This window comes from Canis lupus, chromosome X, assembly GCF_003254725.2.
Source record: "Canis lupus dingo isolate Sandy chromosome X, ASM325472v2, whole genome shotgun sequence".
In the NCBI taxonomy this organism is placed as follows: domain Eukaryota; kingdom Metazoa; phylum Chordata; class Mammalia; order Carnivora; family Canidae; genus Canis; species Canis lupus.
The window spans coordinates 40,313,346-40,333,292 of NC_064281.1; the positions used below are offsets into that span (position 1 = coordinate 40,313,346).

A 19,947-nucleotide genomic window follows, 5' to 3' on the forward strand; every position below is an offset into this window, starting at 1 on the left:
GAGCTTGCATGTGATAGGTGGGTCTCAGGGTCATGTGAGAGGGACCGGTTCAGACTAGAGCCCGGAGGAGCCCTTATCCGTGTGAATTCCGTAATGAATCCCAGGTCCCTGGTGCCACCCTCGAGGGCATCTAGATCTTAGGGGTGCTGGATTCGGGTTCCCAGGGTGGGGTTGAGGGGCAATGCAAAGTGTCCCCTTTGGTCCTGGGCTGGAAGAAAGTGGGAATAAGGGAGGTCCAGGACCCACGTGGAGAGGAGAGAGAGCGTGTTAGTGGAAAGATGGGTCTGTGCTTCAGATTGCATTGGCAATAAAGCTGAATCTGAGCCCTCATCTGTGGGCTTGGGGAGAAACTGGGTCTTGTGGGTGGTCGAGGGGTCCAGATGTGGGGGGATCAGGTGTGTCCTATAGCTCCTGGGCCTGATAGGGGCAGGATGGGCCAGAAAAGCTGGGCACAGGTGCAAGGTATGTGAGGGTGCACCTCTAGCAGGACCGGCATTGTTAGGAGGCCTTCTCAGCTTCAGTCTGGTTGTGTGTGGGGCTGAGTGGCCCATGTCCAGGTGTGGCCACACGTGGTGGCTGCACACAAAACATGCTGCTTTTAGCACTCATCCTCCATGTAGCAAGTCCCAGTGCTCAGGTCTGGATGCTGCTGGAGGAGACCCGAGCTGACAGCCTGTGTGCAGATGCCAGACTTCCATCCCCTCCATGTAGCTTCCGTGCCAGACGCATGTCTTCACCTGGACCAGCAGGCATCTGAAGGAGCGGCTGGCGGTCAGCACAGATGTCTGAGAACCCGACTCCACACGGCCCAGTGATTCTCTTGGGGTATGATTTGTCTCACAGATTGTCCTGGCATTCAAGTAAGGTGTTTTGGGTCACAAATTTGTTTGAAAATCAACAAGCGAAAATATTTTAAATGGTCAATGATAGGTATTTGAATAATTTGTGATAATTGATTGGAGCCTTTGAAACTGTTACCTTAAATGTATATTTGTGGATACACAAAGATACCTTTGATTCACATAAAGAAAAGCCCTTATAACACACATACACACAAATGAGGAATATAAATCTGCCACCCCAAATACACCCATGACATATTCTAAAATCACACACATACACACACACATACACAATTACCCATCTCCACTCATATATGCTGGTATGAACTGGAGTTTTATGCCTTGAAAAGAAAGGTACACTGTGCCACTTATTTGGGAATTATGACACCAAATGCTTGACTATCTACTTCATGGTTTATACTATACTTTCACATATAGTAGCCCATCCAATCTTTGCAGCCACCTCATCATGAAGGTGTTATGGGGACATTCGATGTCTCTCACACACAGGGCTCCCCATAACACCATGACAGTAAGGAACAGGAGAAGGAGTAGACTCCTGTGTGTGAGCTGCTTGGAGTCACCGATCAACTGCAGTGTCAAGCCTGGAAAGCGTGTCTTCTTAGTGCAGGGCATTAGAGTCTCACTGTACAAGCCACCCTTCTCGACTCCTACTACATCCTTGTAGGGAAGAAAGTATAGCACCTCCTAGTCCTAGTGCTAGGTGCTAGCAAAATCCTAGGTCTTTTTTTTTAAGATTTATTTATTTATTCACGAGAGACACAGACTGAGAGAGGCAGAGACATAGAGGGAGAAGCAAACTCCTCACAGGGAGTTCGATGCAGCACTTGATCCTGGATCCCGGGATCACAACACAAGCCGAAGGCAGCCACGCAACCACTGAGCCACCCAGGCATCCCAGAATCCTAGGTCTTTTATCTTCCTCTTATTTGGCCAGTCATGTGTAGTTCCCATAGCTATGACTGGTTCAGTACCCCCTACTTTTCCCTCTCCATTCTAGAATGGCAAAGAGAGACAAAGGAGATGGCTAAGCTCTGGTAAAGTCTTCAAGAGTACAGGCTGAAGACTGATCAGGATGAGAAGGTGTGCTTTTGGTGAAAGTCCACCTGGCATTCCAATTTCTAGCTGTACCATTCTAAGACTTGCATTTCTACTCCTCCCGTTCCTCACTGACAAATGTTAACATGAGACAGAGAGACAGAGAGAGATAAAGACTGAGAGAGATATCAAGAAAAAAAATAAATAAAAATAAAAAGAGCGAGTTTGGTGGGAGAAGTTCACAAAACATGAAGGCTTTCATTAGGTGAATTATTTTGCTGGTGACACACCCCATAAGCAAACTGAGCAGTAGCACAAAATCATAGCTAATTCCAATGACATTTTTTCAAGTTAGAAAAAAAGGCCCATGTCCGCATGACAACTCCATGTGCATAGGTCAAAGGGTCTGAATATATTTGTTTCCGTGCCCGTAGTTAAGTGGTGAAATGGTTATTACACATTTAATCGACAGCAGCTTTAATCACAGATGGCAAAACCATACAAAAACCAACTATTTCAGTGCCATTATAAGGACTATTTAAAAAGGAAAGAGACTGAACTAATAGCAGATAGCTCAAGAGACTGGCATTTCAAAAACAACTTAAATTGGTAACTGGCAAAGCCTGTTATTTTTCTTCTGAGAAAATGAGGCCAACATAGGGAAGGCTCTGCAGAACCTAAAGTGTTTTTCAGCCATTAGAATGGCTACAGCCAATGATTTGCTTTCATTTTAAAGCAACCTTGATGATACATTAAGATTAGTGATTTACAACACCAAATTATTCATCACCCATTTGATCTGATAAAGAGTTCCCAAATTCTTCACTTAAAGAATAACATTTTTTATACTCATAAAACATCTCCTATTTGTTACATGTCAATAGCTGTCATATAGATTTAGATACTTTTGCAACCCCATAAAGTAGACAAGAAAAGGATACATATTTTGGTATAGAAAACCTAAGTCCAGAGGGAAAGTAGGAAAGATAAGGATAGCTTTTTTTTTAACTTTTTATTTTGGAGCAATTACAAATTCAGAGAAATTGCAAAGATAGTATAGAGGGGTCCTGTGTATCTTTGCCAAGTTTTCTCCACTAGTTATACCTTATGTAACTGTACTACAAGATCAAAACCAGGAAACTGACATAGGGACAAAGTGTGTGAATAGCTCTGTTTCATTTTATCCTATGTGTAGATTCACGTATCCACAGCTGCAATCAAGACATGAAACTGTGCCATCACCACCACGACATCCTTTACAGTCACACCCCTCTCACTCCCACCATCCCTAACCCACAGCACAGCCACTAATTTGTTCTCCATCCCTATACTTTTGTCATGCCTAGAATGCTACATAAATGAAATCATACAGTACGTGACCTTTTGAGGTTGGGTTTTTTTCCCATTCAGCATAATGCCTTTGAGGTCCATCCAAATTGTTGTATTAATAGTTTGTTCCTTTTTTGTTGCTGAGTAATATGCCATGGTATGGATGGGTGTTTAACTATTCACCTAACTTCAAGACGTTGTTGTTGTTTCCAGCTGGGGACTATTACAAATAAAATTGCTATGAGCCATTATGTACAGGCTTTTGTGTGAACATAAGTTTTCATTTCTCTGGGAGAAATCATCGGGAATAAAATTGTGGGGTCATATGGTAACTTCAACTTCAGTCTTATAAGAAACTATAAAACTGCTTTCCAGAGTGGCCGCCCCATTTTACATTCCTACTGGCAATGTAGGAGCACTCCAGATTCTAGAACAGAGATGAATCACTTGATGATGAGACAACTATAGTCTCTGAGTGGGCGCAGAACACAGTAATAAGCAATCTGGGAGAAGGGAAAAGTTAGAAAGTTATGTAGGTACATTAACACAGCAATTCCCGTGCTTTAAGAAATACTGGCAAAAATCTCTTACCTTCTTTAAACTGTAGCCAGCATGGAAAATAATTGGAGGCAGAAGGATGTTGAAGAAGACCTCTGGATCAAATGTTACCTGAAAGTTTAAAAAGAAAAAAGTCAGGGGGAGGGCACCAGACTGACTTAGTTGGTACAGCATGTAACTCTTGATCTCAGGATCATGAGTTCAAGCCCCACGCTGGGCATGGAGCCTACTTAGAGGGAGAGAGAGAGAGAGAAGTCAAATTCTAGTTTAATGCCAGTTGGTGTCACAATAGTTGCTTAATATTTTAAGCCATTGACTCAAGTCGGGAAGCAAATAAGGTAAGTGTGAAAAATCATGGACTCATCACAAGAGATCAGCCACAGTTTCCCCTGTGGACCAACATGTTGTTCTCTATACAGCACTCTGACTCCTGCTCTTGGTGTGTTATTTAATACATAATAAGAAATGACAATGTAATTCCAAGGACTCAGAAAGCTCCTGGCCAATGTTTTTTAAACAAGAAATAAAAACATCTTGATTTTTATCAAGCCTTTATAAAGGCTCAACTGCAATAAAAGATGCCATCATGATTCTTTATTAAATTTCTGGATCCTCCCACAGAACTGCCTATAGACACCATTCTACTGAACTTTTTATTTATTTATTTTTTTAAAAGATTTTATTTTATTTATTCATGAGAGACACACACAGAGAGAGGCAGAGACACAGGCAGAGGGAGAAGCAGGATCCATGCAGGAAGCCCGACGCGGAACTCGATCCTGGGTCTCCAGGATCACACCCCGGGATGAAGGCGGCACTAAACCGCTGAGCCACCAGGGCTGCCCTCAATTGAACTTTTTAAAAAAAATTTATTTATTTGACAGAGAGATAGAGAAAGCCAGAGAGCACAAGTGGTGGGGGAAATGGCAGAGGGAGAGATGGGGAGTAGACTTCCTGCTGAGCAGGGAGCCCAATGCAGGGCTTAATCCCAGGACCCTGTGATCATGACCAGAGCCAAAGCCTGATGTTTAACCAACTAAGCCACCCAGGCACTCCCATTCTACTGAATTTAAGTCTCTCCTGAGTGATCAGCCTTTTATGAGACCTGATGCAGCCTAGATCAGAGTCGCCAATGATGCTAGCAGCTTTCTCAGCATCAACATGAAAATTTGGCAGCTCTAGAGGGACTGAAATGCACTTGCAGGCTTCATATAGGGAAATCACTCCGAAACTCTTCATGTTCAGTAAAGAATTAAGCAGTCAATATACTTCCCAAACTTTTTAAAGAATTTGTTCATGCTCTTACTAAAATTAATTTTAAAGCCTCACTCTAATTATTAAAAGTCAGGTTAGGGAGCGCCTGGGGGGGCGCAGTCAGTTCAGTGTTCGACTCTTGATTTCAGCTCAGGTCATGATCTCAGGGTCATGAGATCGAGCCCTCTGTGGGGCTCCATGCTGGGTGTGAAGCCTGCTTAAAATGCTATCTCTCCCTTTCCCCCTGCCCCTTCTTCTTCTGCTGTCTCTTAAAAAAAAAAAATCAAGTTACCATTTCTCTTTAGAAACTGGAAATGTTAACCAGCCTAATTAAAAGTGAAAAGATTCTCACAAATTATGCTTTATTTGATCTTCTTGCTGAAGATATGAGTAGTGAGAAAAACAGGGAATGTCAGAATGAGAAGGGGCTTTGAATGATACTCAGTATGAGAGTGCTGAGGCCACAGTCATGCAGGAAGTAGCACGAGCCTTTCCTGCCACCTACTCCAATACGGTGCATCAAGCTGCCTCGGCACATCTCTTTTCTCCTCAGCTAACAACAGTGCTCTCAGCCTTGTCTGCTCTCCCACCTTTGCTTTGTGCAGCAAAAGTTTAAACAGAAGGGATGTGAATCAACCTTTTTCTAAAGGTAAAAGGAGCAAAAGTCAGCATCACCTTTTATAATGATCTAAAAGATGGAGATGGGTTGGGTTCCTTTTCCTTTTGTCCCCACCCTATCCACAAGAGACTCAAGCTGCCATTTCCAAACAGCTATGAGCATGGTGATTACACTGAGTATCTTTCTCGGTTGCATTTAATTTTACCAATGTTAATGGAAATCCCAGACATTCTTATGAGGGGTTGAGAACATAAAGTTCACTAGGACTGCCTTTGAGGACACAGAAAAGATGGGCATGTTTAAAACTCCAGATTAAGAATAATTTTCCTTAAGGATTAAGGTCGATCCTAAAATCAATAATAATTTAATTTTCAGAGCACAGCCTACACCATGCCTTTGGCTGCAAGCCTTTGCACACATTAGCTTTGTTCTATACAAAAAGAGGCTCCCCACAGCCTGGATCACCAAGAGCTTAGATAGAAGCCTTCCTGCTGATAAGCCTGGGTCTACAGAGTAAAGAGAGAATGTGTGGATAAGTACAGATCTCTTGCTTTTCTTGGAAATCACCTGAGTGAGGAGATAAATTATCCTTCTGTCATGTACTTTAGCTATTGCCAATATCGAATGAAAAACAGCACTTGGGCTCAAATTCTAAGACGAGATATTCTTCCTCCAGAGATTCATTAAGCCTTTGGCATCGCTCACTAATGAGAACGGACACTCAATAAGTATTTGTACAATCTGGCAAAAGAACCAGGAAGAGCTAAGACTTACCATTTGGAATACTGAACAAACAAGCTTAAAGTGAAACCAATATTATTTTAAGAAAGAAACAACCTCATCCCTAAACTGTAACAAGAGATGTGCTAAAGGAGAGATGGGGATGGAGAGACAAGCTGAGTGGTGTTGAACAAACCTATCGCACCACTGGCGGCCTGTGTCAGCTACTAACCCTAACAAAGCAAATGGGCTCAGGTTCACGTCCTAGCAAAACTGAGAACCAGGAATGTTATCCATGCTCCAGGATTCTAAAAGGATTTCCCTCTACAAGGGCTGAGATGGAATCAGAAAGTCGAAAATCATGTCAGGGCCACAATGGCAGAGTACTCCCCAGCTCACCTTCCTCAGCATGTCATTCTGCTCCACACTGTTGATCTTGCCAGGGCTGATTTCTCCTTTCAGGGTGTATTCGAAGAACTTCCCACTGACATTCACCAATAAGGTGCTGAAGGCCCTGTCTTCCTGGGTACAGCTGAGCGACTTGTCATGACCACTGGTGGCAGGGGTGCCGTACCTCAGGATCACCCCAACGATGAGCCCTGAAACAGAGTGGGAAGGAAAAAAGACCCCCATCAGGTCTGTGGAAGGACAGAGGGAGCATGGAAATAATGACAGTCGGTCTACAATAGCTAGGAGACACAGAAGTCATCTTAGAACCCAGGTATAGTGTATTTTAGGAGCAGCTGCATGGTCCTTCCAAAGGGTTAACATCCTCTGGCCTGAGTCCCTCATCCACCAGGAGGACGAGGTGGGACAGTACCTTTCCTGGTTATTATGGCACTGAGCATTTTCCCCAAGTGACCATGTCTCCTTTCTCAGGCTTCTGGTGGAGGAGGATAGAATGGTAAGAGAGGCAAAGCCTTTTCTGCCAAGGACAGCACAGAGCACAACTGCTGAGCTTTGATCCGTACAAGCGGCAGCCCTCAGGCCAGTCCTGCTGCCATCTGCCAGCCAGGACCAGGCCACAGGAATTTCCAGCTCCTAAAAATGCAACTTGCTCTGCCACCCACCAGAGAAAGGGGCGGGGGGGGGGGGGCAGAGAAGACAAAAGAGAAAGCAAAGCAGTGCTTTTGTTTAGGTCATTTTAAATACTGGGTATCACGGAGGAAGTAATTCTACCCCTTGGGGAGCTAAACCCCACGGTGCAAATTTTTGCTATCGCGACGCAAGGACTGTGCAGCTGTCTTCTTGGAGCTGTGGCTATGATACAGCTAAAATAATTAGCTGCAAGTCTTTAGGTCTCATTCCGTTCTTAGGTGGGGTTTCCCATTAGGGGGAAAAAAAACAACCTCAGCAAAGTTGTGGATAAGCATGTGGTTCCACAGTGAAGGAGTGTTGCTCCCCTGGTCCTGGACAGGAGTCCCACATGCCACAGGAAAAGTGAGCGACATATGAAGAGAACATAAATCTCCACAAGAAACTTCCTACAGTTCTCTGTTAGGGGGAAGATTTCTGACTTCTCTCTACATTCAGTTCTTTGCTAACAGTGTTAAAAGACAGAAGGGTAAAAAAAAAATGCTCCCTTGTCTCATTTTGCCATTAACAGAGAGTTCCATGAGAAAAAGAAAGAAGGTTGTATGTTTACTATATTCTGTGCATAATATTCTATAATGTCTCTTATCACCAAGACATATGAGAACTCACAAGACGTTGTTGAGGAATTATATGTATAAAATCTAGAAAAGTACAGTTCTTTAAGCCAGACTCAGTGTCTCTGCCACATCATCATCATTATTATTGTTATTATTAAAGATCTGCATTAACAGATACTTGTAGCTGGTTGACCTTTGTGAGAAAAATCAAATTATAAAAGATTACTAATGAAGAACAAGGTTCTTTTTTTAAAAGATTTTATTTATTTATTCATGAGAGACACAGAGAAAGAGGCAGAGACATAGGCAGAGGGAGAAGCAGGCACCCTGCAGGAAGCCTGATGCAGGACTCAGTCCCAGGCCCCCAGGACCACGACCTGAGCCAAGGGCAGAGGCTCAACCACTGAGCCACTGAGGCGTCTCTAGAATGAGGTTCTTAATAATCTCAACTTAACCAGATATAAAACAGTTTTAAAACCTTTAAAGGTGTAGGAAGAAAAGCCAGACTTTAAGGAAAAACACGTTGGTTGTTACAAAGAAAGAAAAAGATGTCTTTAGAGAAAAAAAAAAATAAAAACCCCATAACTGAGGTCTTCAGCACCAATCTTTCTTTCATGTCTTATTGCTGGTATTTCACATTCTTTTCTTCTTGTTGGGTGACTAACCGGGATGATGTCAGAGATGGTAAGCTAGCACTTAGTGTCTCCCTGCCCAGCCTCGGAACAGACTTTCCAGCTGTGGTCTCTTGGCCATCTTGTGGTTTACAGTTTCCTGGGTGTCTGTGCCGGTAACTGAAGTTGGGGAGGTACCTATGTTGAGGTGGTTGCTGATGGTCAGTCCCTTCTCCTTGATTTTCCCACTCCTCTCCATGGCCATCCTAGAGAATCACAGTCTCTAACCCCAATGGATAATCTGTATCCCTGGTCTACTTTGTTCTCCTGTACCTTGGTTGTTGGCAGTCTTCTCCCTTCCTACACAGGAGGGCTGGAAGACTGGTCAGCCCTCATAGGGTCTCTGTATGGAGTAAGGTGTGTGCTGCTGGGCCTGGTGTCCAGGGGAGCTCTACAATCCCTCTTTCTGTTTCCCATTCTCAGCATTGTGGTAATTTTGCTGGGGAGCACATGGAGGCCCCCGCATAAAGTCTGTAATGGTTATACGTTGCTCCATATTTATTGCCTGGCATTGGAAATCTACCAGGGCCAACATTTGTTGCTTCTACACCCTTTTCTCTGTCAAGAACTTTGAACCACGTAGTTTCTCTACCCCCTGCACTGGAAAGGTGCTTCCTGGAGGTTCTTCTTTATGGCAGTCTAGTGTACAAATAAATATATATCACTTGGTGTCATTCCTGTGGATGAAACCATAGCTGTTTCTTACATGCAACCATTTTTTAAAAAAGATTTTATTTATTTATTCATGAGAGAGGCAGAGACATAGGCAGAGGAAGAAGCAGGTTCCATGTGGGGAGCCTGATGTGGGACTTGATCCCAGGACCCTGGGATCATGACCTGAGCCAAAGGCAGACACTCAACCACTGAGCCACCCAGGTGTCCCTACACTGAACCATTTTACTGTTCCTTAAACTTTTGTCACAAGGACTTTCTCGTCTCTGTGGGTGAGCCACTGCTCCCTCCACCATGCTCCTGAGCCACAGTGAGCAGTGGCTGCGCTGAGGAGGGGTGGCAGGAGGCTGCTGGGCCTTAGCTCTGCTGCTCAGGGTTGCGACAATGGGGATGGTGGCCGGGGCTGGTGGTGGCAGCCTCAGCTCCTCCATGGGTCACCAGAGTAGGGTTCTGCTCAAGGTTCTCTGGGGTTGCTCTCCACTCCAGATGGAACTTGTATTGTTTTTTTTTATTACTATTATTTCTTCACTCCCTGGTCAGGCAGTTATTTCCTAATGAAGTTGTACATGACAAGAGAGGACTCCGTGGCACTTCAACACTCATCATGTCTACAGGATGACCTGCAGAGTCTGAAGAAGGCGACCTATCACACGATTTAACTTTGATGTCTTCATCAGGAAACCAAAGTAAGTCATTTACAGAAGACTCTCCTTCTCTCAAATCAATAGCTACTTCCCATAACTCACTGTTTATTTATGGTATCAGCGTCATTATTAGTGGCGGTAACTAAAAGGTAAACCATACTAGCACAGGGTCTTCATGATGACTACTACTCTAATGAAAGAGGTGAGGAACTATATATTTGGTCTTTGTCCCAATTTCCTGGTACATAGCTCCTAAAACCCTTGGAATTGAGTGATTAGTATATTTTTGTATGCTAGTAAGATGACTGGTAGCTGGAGGCTCCTGGATAATCTTCAAGATGGGAGCTGGTTGCCAGGGGGAACCAACCTTATGATTACAGAGTTGAAAACTTTTTATTTATTTATTTATTGTATATTTTTTAATTGGAGTTTGATTTGCCAACATATAGTATAACACCCAGTGCTCATCCCGTCAAGTGTCCCCCTCAGTGCCCGTCATCCAGTCACCCCATCCCCCCGCCCACCTCCCCTTCCACTACCCCTTGTTCGTTTCCCAGATTTAGGAGTCTCTCATGTTTACAGAGTTGAAAACTTAAACCCTGCCCCAAACTTCCAGGGAGGGAAAGAAGCGAGAGAGTGAGTTAATCACTAATGGCCAATGATTTAATTAACCATGCCTAAGTAATGGAGTCTCCACAAAAATCCCCAAAGTATGGGGGCTCAGAGAGCTTCTGGGTTGGTGAACATGGGTTGAAGGTATGGGGAGGGTGGTGTACCCAGAGAGGGCACGAAAGCTCCACTCCTTCCTTCGTACCTTGCTCTATGTATCTCTTCCATCTGGCTGTTCCTTAGTTATATCCACTTATAATAAACCCGCAATAAAACAAGTAAACTATTTTCCTGAGTTCTTTGAACCATTCTACAAATGCTGTACTTGAGGAGGTTGCCATGGGAACCTCAGATGTGTAGCTGGTCAGCCAGAAGTGCAGGTGACCACTTAGGACTTGTGACTGACATCTGACATTGGGGAAGGGGTTGTGGTGTTGTGGGACTGAGCCCTCAACCTGTGGGAGTTAATGTCAAGTCCAGGTAGTGTCAGAATTGAGTTGAATCATAGGACACTCAGCCACTACCCATCAGAATTGGAGAATTGCTTGGTGTGCGAAAGTCATTACAGAAGTGTTCAGTGTTGAATATTGTGTAAAGGGGAAACAGGAGGTTTTTTTCTTATAGAAGTTTATATTTGTAGACAAATTCCTCAATTATAGGAAATTCCCTCACACTCTCTCCCAGTAACCATCACCATCATACTAGAAGTGCTATTAACTGATGAATATTGTTTTTATGTACTGATAAAACACTTCCCTCCCTACCTGGGCCCAGTGTGCCCATTTTAAAGATGAGAGACGGTGAAGGCGATGCTGCTGCCCTCTTGTGGTAAAACATGGCAACATAAAACACCACAGCAAAGATACAAGGTCAACGCCTGCCTGATAGTTTGGGCCAAAACTATTATCAAGCAACAGGATACATTGCTAACTCAAGGTAGACTTTGAGTTACTCCTCAAACATCTTAGATTTATATTTATTACCACTGTAGTTCATGACACAAAGGAACAGAGTCATCATCATGATAGTAAGTTTGTGTTTACTGTCTTCCACTTCAAGAAAGAATACTATATTAGGACAGTGGAGGCATATTTTGGTAAGAAGAGGATAAAGGTTTAGAAAAAACATGAATTGCAAATTGAACACCAATAAAAAATAAATTAAAAAAAAAAAGAAAAAACATGAATTGCATATTTTCATCTGCTACATGTGGAAGACAGACATCCTCCGACGGGGAACTGTAAAAGGTGCTAACTACAGAGAATGAAAACACAACATTAAGTTTTTTAAAAAAGCTCAAAAAAATCAGTGTCCACACACACAAAAAAAAATGATGGAGACCAACCGAAGAACTGAAGATTTTACTGGATCAACATCATAGTGTTCTGGATTACAAAGAGAAATAACCGATTATGTATGTGGGCCAGAAAAGTAGCACATAAGATGGCAGCTGATGGAGAAAATGAACCACTGACCTCATAGGTATAGGATTAATATCAGGGAAGAATGGAGTTTTAAACTCTTACAGAAGGCAAATATGGATGACATTCCTTTGACATCTGATATCCCTTAATACAGGATGGTCAACTCCAAAGATGCAAAAGTTTGAAGACTTTTTCAGGGAAAAACAATTTTAAGACTGCTTCACCTAGGTAGGAAAACAACTCACTTCACAGCTGTATGAGCATATTGTGCTGATGGTGTGCAACTGCCAACTTTTCTAATTTTTAAAAGTAAGACACAAAATCCCTACGTATGGTTTATATATGTGTCTTTCCAAAAACTGGTGGTCTGAGGAAGGAATTTAACTATGGAGAAAGTATGGTTCAAAAACCCCGTGAGAAAAAAACAAAACAACACAAAACAACAAAAAACAAAAACCCCATGAGGCCATTAAAGAAACTAGCCCCCATTACTTTGGTGCCAGCTCCTGCTTTCATGACTGAAGCTGTCAGAAGGACAGTTGAATGAGTCGACACTCAGCTAGCTGTAATTCTAGACAGCCATCCACTTGCTGTAATATTTAGATGTCTCTATTAATAAGCCTTTGTTAAGAAGCTGGAGAACAGGTGCATGGATACGTTGTTCTCTAATGAGGTTTCACTTTCACTATATGAGCAATTGGGAGGAGATGATCACCAGTTGGGTCTGGCTACCGCTGTGGGCTTGTTTACAGCATACAGGGGCTGTTCTGAGTTCAAAAGCTTCATCTGAAATCCTGAGAAAAGAAAGCACCCTGTTCCATACATCGTTCCACAGTGTGTGAAGAAAGTGAATATAATTTTGAAACATTTCATTTTGATTACATTCTGTAATCACTTCCTATTGCCTACTGTTAGCCCCAGGCAACTACTGATCTACTCCCTGTCTCTATAGATTTGCCTTTTCTGGACATTCCATATAAATGGAATCATAAAATATGTAGTCATTTGTGTTGGCTTCCTTCACTGAGTGTAATGTTTTCAAGGTTCAGCTGTGTGGAAGGAAGGTATCAGTACTTCATTACTTTTGATTGCTGAACAGTATTCCAATGTATGAATATACCATATTTTGCTTATCCATTCACCAGTTGATAAGCATTTGGGTTGTTTCCACATTTTTGCTATTATGAATAATGCTGCTATGGATATTTGCATACAAATCCCTGTAGACATGTTTTCATTTCTCTAGGGTAGATACCCAGGAGTGGGTCACATGGTAAATCTATGTTTACTATTTAAGAAACTGCTGAAATTTTTTTCCACTTGGGAAACTGTGTACCTTGCAATTCACCCAAGCAGTGAATTAACACCCACTCCTCCTTTTGATTGTTGACTAGTACTCCAGTGTATGAATATACAAGAATTTTTTTATCTATTCACCTGTTGAGGGATAGTTGACTTGCTTCCAGCTTTTGGCTATCACAAATTAAGTTGCCTTGAACATGTACAAACAGGGTTTTATGTGAATGTGTTTCCATTTCAATACCCAGAATATGACTGCTCAGTCACAGGGCAAGTGTATGTTTAACTTTATTAGAATCTGCCAAGCCATTTCTCAGAGTTACTATGCCATTTTGTGACAACCCCTTTCCCACAAGCAGTGTATGGGAGTTCTAGTTGCTCCACATCTGATAACTCTTGATAATACACCAGAAAATCTGTGAATCACCAAACAGCCAGCCTGGGAGCAATGCTACCCTGCTAGAGGATGACTCTGATGAAAGAAATAAACTGGGTCCATAGCTCTTTAAGACACAAGTTATGTCTTGTCCCGGCCAGTATACAAGACACTAAAATAGTGAAAATCAAGCCAGTCAGGAGTTGGACCTCCAATCAAATGCCCCTCTTCTCCAGCAGCTGACATTCCAGAGATCTGATTAAAACCAAGATGGAGTGCATTTTTGTGATTCAAAACCACCATCAATTTTATAAGTAGCTTCCCCAAATATGGGATGTCACAGTTAGGAATAAAAAGAAGAAAATGATTTTATCTTAGAGATCTACTTAACAAAACTAGACATGGGAAAATCATTCTACTGTCCCATGAAGCTTTTGGGTGAGTCACCACAAAAAACTTCCCATCATTGTTGTGCCATACAGCACTTCTCCACATATGACCGTATGCCATATAACCTTCTGACAATCTTTACAAAAGGAAGATCCTCATTCTAGTGTAGAATGAGTCTTTCATTGGGAACTAGGACCAGGGAGGCCGACTTGGGCTCCATGACTAAACTTTCAACTAGAGGAGTCCAAAACTTTCAATTACCAAGTCCAATACTTGGTATCCAAGTATAGGTTGATTACATTTGTCTCATTCTATGTGGGGCCTATGCTGACTCAACACTTCCAGGGCTGTAGGGATTAATCCAGGGTTACAGTCTTAGAAATCCCATTATTACCACACACCTAAACCACACTCTCCAAGCTCTGCCATTAACCAATGAGACATTTTGACCTGGCTCCTTTATCTTCCAATTGGTTCAAAATTTTGGTAGGGAACTGAGTATCACTAATTCAATCCCTCAAACACCAACAATATAGATAACCACCCATGTTGTTAAACATATTTTCTTCTGAGGTGCCTAGGTGGCTCAGTGGTTGAGCGTCTGCTCATGGCATGGCATCAGGGCATGATCCCAGGGTCCTGGAATTAAGTCCCACATCGGGCTCCCCACAGGGAGCCTGCTTCTCCCTCTGCCTGTGTCTCTGCCTCTGTATGTCTCTCATGAATGAATGAATAAATAAATACACATTTTCTTCAAAATCCTTTTAAAATAAAATTCACAGATACATTTGAGTGGAAGAAAATGGGAAGCCAGCAGATTCCTGGATTAGGTCTAAGGACCTTTCAAATTATAGTATTGGTTTTCTGTTTTAGGTCAGGAATACGATTCATTTGTTTCTGCTTCATACTCTGCCATTATCCAAAATCAAGGATACCTGTGGCTAAGTCATACTCAACACATTTTAATTGCTGTTTTGTGTATCTCCCCTTCAATTAAACACATTAATCAAATTCAAGTCAACTGCCAAAGGACTACAAAGGTTACTACAGCAGATTATCACACATTTTCCTGACCTTTTTTGCCACTCTTTAAAGGTTCAGCCAAGACTCAGATAAACACCAGCTACCTTTCAAAATAAATTTATCAATCTTTCCTCTGAGCTTTTGCCTGGAATTCTCTCCCCACCCTGTCTTCCCTAATCATCCTCACAGGGTTAAGTCCTACTTTATCCTTCAAGTCACAATATAATTATCACTTCTTCCAGGCAGGGAAGCCCTTCCTGATACCTCAGGACTGGACTGGATTCTCCACAATCAGGGTTGCCCTCACAGAATTCAACATGAAAGATGCCCCCTGAAATTGTTCAGGGCACAACCTACACAACCATATGTGGCTTCCCTGCTACCCATGCATCTCCAGACACAGTCTCTCATAGTGACCATGTCATCAGAGCTACGATAGCACTGCACTGTGAATGCCTTTTAACTTCTGTTCCTCATCCCCAGGGCTAATTTTCCTAAGGGCAATGCTCAGTGAGTACTCACCAGCCATTCCTGCATCTGACCCATCACAGCCACACAATACAAGAAAACAGACTATGGGGACATTAGCCAGTAGCCATCTGTTAACAAAGAATCACCTTATGTGAGTTGTAGGAAAAGATACTTAGTTCTGAATCCTGAGAAAGCAACTACATATTTTCAACCTCTTACCTGCCATGAAACTCAAGGGTACCCACATTTATTAGCCTTTCCCATTTGGCCTGAATTAATGAATACAATTCAAGTACTCTCACAGGTCAAAAATCTTCTAGTGGTTTTATGAGGCATATTATAGAATCTACCTTCCTAGAGGCTCTGAAGTAATATTGCAAATAAACGAATGTGCTAATCACAGTTATCTTAGAGAGCTATGAAACTGGAACACACACCAACAACTACGTTTGCTGCTCTCATGACTGGACTTACTAAGGGATGGCTGAGCCTTAAACTGAAATAAATGCAAATATATAGACACACACAAGTAACAGAATAGGGTTTTGATAACACGTGGGAAAATAAGTGAACAAAACACAACCATACTTACCTAAGTTTTAATTGATGACGGTGTATTTTTGAAAATTAAAGAAAACAAAACCTATTTAAGAACTCACCTGTCAAACCAAATCAAAGACTATCAACCAAAACAAATTATCTTCTACGGACTTAACTGTGTTCTCTCAAACGTCCTATGTCGAAGCCCTAACCACCACCACCACCACCACCACCACCACCACCACCGCCCCCCCACATGTGACTGTAATTTGGAGATAAGCTCTTCAAGGAGGAAATAAAGGTTAAATGAGGTCATAAGGTGGGGGCCTTAATCTGATAGGGCTGGTGGCCTTGTAAGAGGAGGAAGAGACACCTGCTCCCTCTTCCTGTGCACACATGCCCAGAGGAAAGGCCATGTGAGGACACCGCAAGAAGATGGCTGTCAGAAGATGCAGGGGGGCTTCTCTCGACTATCAATAATAGCCTTCCAGCTAACTCACATCTGACCTCACAACTAGGAAAACTTTCTCTTACAGATGAGAAGTCAAGGTCCCACTGCTCTACCACAGGGTCCTTAAGCCCTACTCCGCAGATGGTTTTTGTCTTTCTTTTTCCCATATTACCATCATGATGACTCTTTTTAATCTTCCAAAGGAGACTTTCACCATATTGCCCTCCCAGCATGAACTCAGAAAGTATTTTCCTAGAGCACTAGCCAGCAAACTACCATACTTTTGTTCTCTCTGATCAGAATTGTTGGAGCCAGACAAAAGATTAACTTTCATTAATGCTTTCAAAACATTTCCTACTTGGGAAGATACTGAAATGTGCTGTGTTTAGAAATTTAGAGGCACACAATACATAATTTTTAACTCAGATGATCAATACAATAATTCTAAAAAAGGACAAAGATTTAAATTTAAATTGATGATGACCTATACTAGTAAGCGAACTATAATGACTATAAAAACTTTATTATGAAGTGTATCAGATACCCAAAAATATAAATATAGTACATATAAGGGATAAAGAGTAATGTAATTGGGAAAGTATATACATGGGGGTTTCAAAGGTAGTGGTAATGGTAGTGGTTTCTGTTTCTTAAAGCTGGACAGTAAATACAGAGGTGTTTATTCCACTTTTTAAGTTATATACTCTATTTTGTATATTTAATATATTTCACAAGAATTTATCAGGATATGAATGGTCTACCAGACATCTATGTGGCCATCACTCAATTTAATCAACAGTGCACTACCAAGAGAGCTAAGCACCCTTTATATTATTTTCAATCAAGACCTGAACTTGCCCTCACCCCAGCCCCTGGAAACTACTACCCTGAACTGGGTGCTTATTATGCCCTTAGAGTTTAATTGTGGATATATTTTGTTTCATTTTGTATGTCTTTGAATTATGTGTGATATGAATTATTTGGTAACTTGCTTTTTTCACTGCATAATGTGCTTATGAGAGTCATCCATATTAACATATGGCCCTGGTGCATGATGTCTCACTGCTGTATCGTGTTTTAGCACGTGGATATATTTTCCTTCTGCTTTTCTGTACCACCTTCTGGAGAATTGCTTCAGATCCGTTGTCTGGTTTGCCAAAACTCTTCAGTTCTTTACCCTATCCATTGAGAGTTTGTAATGTCAATGACTGTTTTTCACTTCTAGAAATTCTATTTGGTTTTTACTAAATGAATGAAATCTGTTTTTAAAAAGCCGGCCAGGGGTCGTGCCTGGATGGCTCACTTGGTTAAAAAGTGTCTGCCTTTGGCTCAGGTCAAGATCTCAGGATCCTGGGATCAAGCCCCACATCAGGCTCCCTGCTCAGTGGGTGTCTGCTTCTCCCTCTGCCCCTCCTTCTGCTCATGCTTGTGCTCCTTCTCTCTCTCCCCATTCTCTGAAATAAATAAATAAAATCTTTAGACAAAAATTCTATTTGGTTCTTTTCCAACATAATAGTTGTTTGCTAACATAATCTAAACTAAGAGGTTAATATGTTTATGACCCTTCCCTTTGGACTGTGACTACTGCTCACTTACTCCAATCTGCTTCACGGGATGGATAACAACACTCTTTTATAAAGGCCTAAATGCCCCCTCCAAAGGGTACTGGCTAAATAAATTATGGTCCTTTCACATAATGGAGCCTGTAGCCATTATATTAAAAAGAATGCAGCAGTGCTACATCCGATGCATTAAGTGAAAAAAAAAATAAGCACAGTGCAGACGAGTTGTATAACACACTATGTTTTGCATGGGAAATAAACAAGAAAATCTATTTCAGGTTTGTAAATGCAGTAAGATTCCCTGAAAGGACATACACAAGAAGGTGTAACACTGGCTATCTCTAAGGAGGGGAGCGGAGTTAACTAGGGATCAGAGGATAGATAGAATTTAATTTTCACTCTGGAGCTATTTGAATTTTATACCATGTGTAACATATATTTCCTGTTAAGAATCAAAATGATAGCTAAATACTGATGTAAGCCAGCCACTTCTTACCTCCTTGTTCTTGGCACATGCTGTCACACTTCTCATCATGCCCTCCCCTGTCTACCTGGCCAGTTCCTATTCACCTGCAGGACTCAACTGGAACTGCACCAGCTTTGGCAGAAAGTTAACCGCTCCTGCCTCTAGGCTGTTGGTGCCTACCTAACTGCTGTTGTGTGTCTGTCCTCCCCATGAGACCACAAGTTCCACTGAACCCAGCACAATGTCTGGAATGTGGTCACCATTCAATAAATGTTTGCTGGAAGAATGAAATAATGAAAATCAAAAACTCTAATTTGACTACAAATAATAATAGATTATACACACATGGAAGCAGCAGTTCCCCAAATTGTGAACCTAATGCCTTCCTCCTCCTGCAACTTACATGTAGATTGTGACAAGTTAACAAAATAGCATCTGAAAAGATTGCTTTCATATTTTTGTTGCAATTTCTTGAGTCATGAGATTTATGTCTAGGAAGTATCCCAAGTCAGTAACCAGAGTTGACATTAATGACACATCAAGAAACACTTCACACCATATCCCCAGCAAAATCTTTTATGTGCTTATGAGAGCAGAATAAAATGCAATTATTCAATGGTTTAAGTTCGACCCAACTCAAAACCATATCATATTTAACACTAATAAAATAATGTTAAAACAAAACACATAGTGGAGAAGCTATAATAGAAAATCTGGGTTTGACTGGCTGGCTCGGTTGGAGGAGGAAGCAACTCTTGATCTTGGGGTGATGAGTTCAAGGCCCCGTGTTGGGTATAGAGTTTACTTAAATAAATCAACTTTTTAAAAAAGGAAAATCTTTTGCTCATCATTCTAAGAGCTGGTACTGAACAGATGTATGCTGCATTCCAGGAGGAGAGGGCTTTGGGCTGGGTGCTAAGGAGGCATGGAGAACCTGACCTCCTGAGCCCCTTACCAATGCCACGCCCACCCCCGCCAGCCTGGGAACACATAACTAATGATAAAGCCAGTCAAATTGTGACAAGCACCATAAAACAGAGGCACAAACAGATGACATAGTAGGGAACAAAATGAATAATTCTTTCAGGTGAAAAAGTAGTTGAGGAAAACTTCACAGAAAAGGTGACTTCTCAGTTGGGCCTTTCAAGATGACTCAGACTTCCGTGGGTGAAAGAAGAAAGATGTGTGAGCTGTATTTCAGAAAAAGCCCTCAGTGTGATGTGGGGCAGCGAAAAATTAACCAGAGCAGCATGGCTGGAGCAGAGACCGCACTGGGAGAAAGAGGAAGGGTAGAGACCAAGTGTCGAGGAGTGTGA

General features: G+C 42.0%; 1 protein-coding gene and 1 long non-coding RNA gene across 4 annotated transcripts in view; one reads left to right on the plus strand and one right to left on the minus strand.

Annotated features, from left to right (window-relative positions):
- Positions 1-19,947, minus strand: part of SLC9A7 (solute carrier family 9 member A7) — a 148,879-nt gene that overhangs the window by 75,273 nt on the left and 53,659 nt on the right. For all 3 annotated transcript variants that reach the window (XM_025468894.3, XM_025468893.3, XM_049107720.1), the window contains exons 2-3: positions 6,781-6,980; positions 3,822-3,899 (exon numbers count right to left, since the gene is read on the minus strand). In XM_025468894.3, coding sequence (XP_025324679.1) covers positions 3,822-3,899; positions 6,781-6,980 — 278 coding nt within the window. The remainder of the gene's footprint in view (positions 1-3,821; positions 3,900-6,780; positions 6,981-19,947) is intronic.
- LOC112673265 (uncharacterized) overlaps positions 3,895-19,947 on the plus strand; it is a 32,390-nt gene continuing 16,337 nt past the window's right edge. The window contains exons 1-2 of the long non-coding RNA XR_007409474.1: positions 3,895-4,126; positions 9,917-10,062. This is a non-coding gene — a long non-coding RNA (uncharacterized LOC112673265). The remainder of the gene's footprint in view (positions 4,127-9,916; positions 10,063-19,947) is intronic.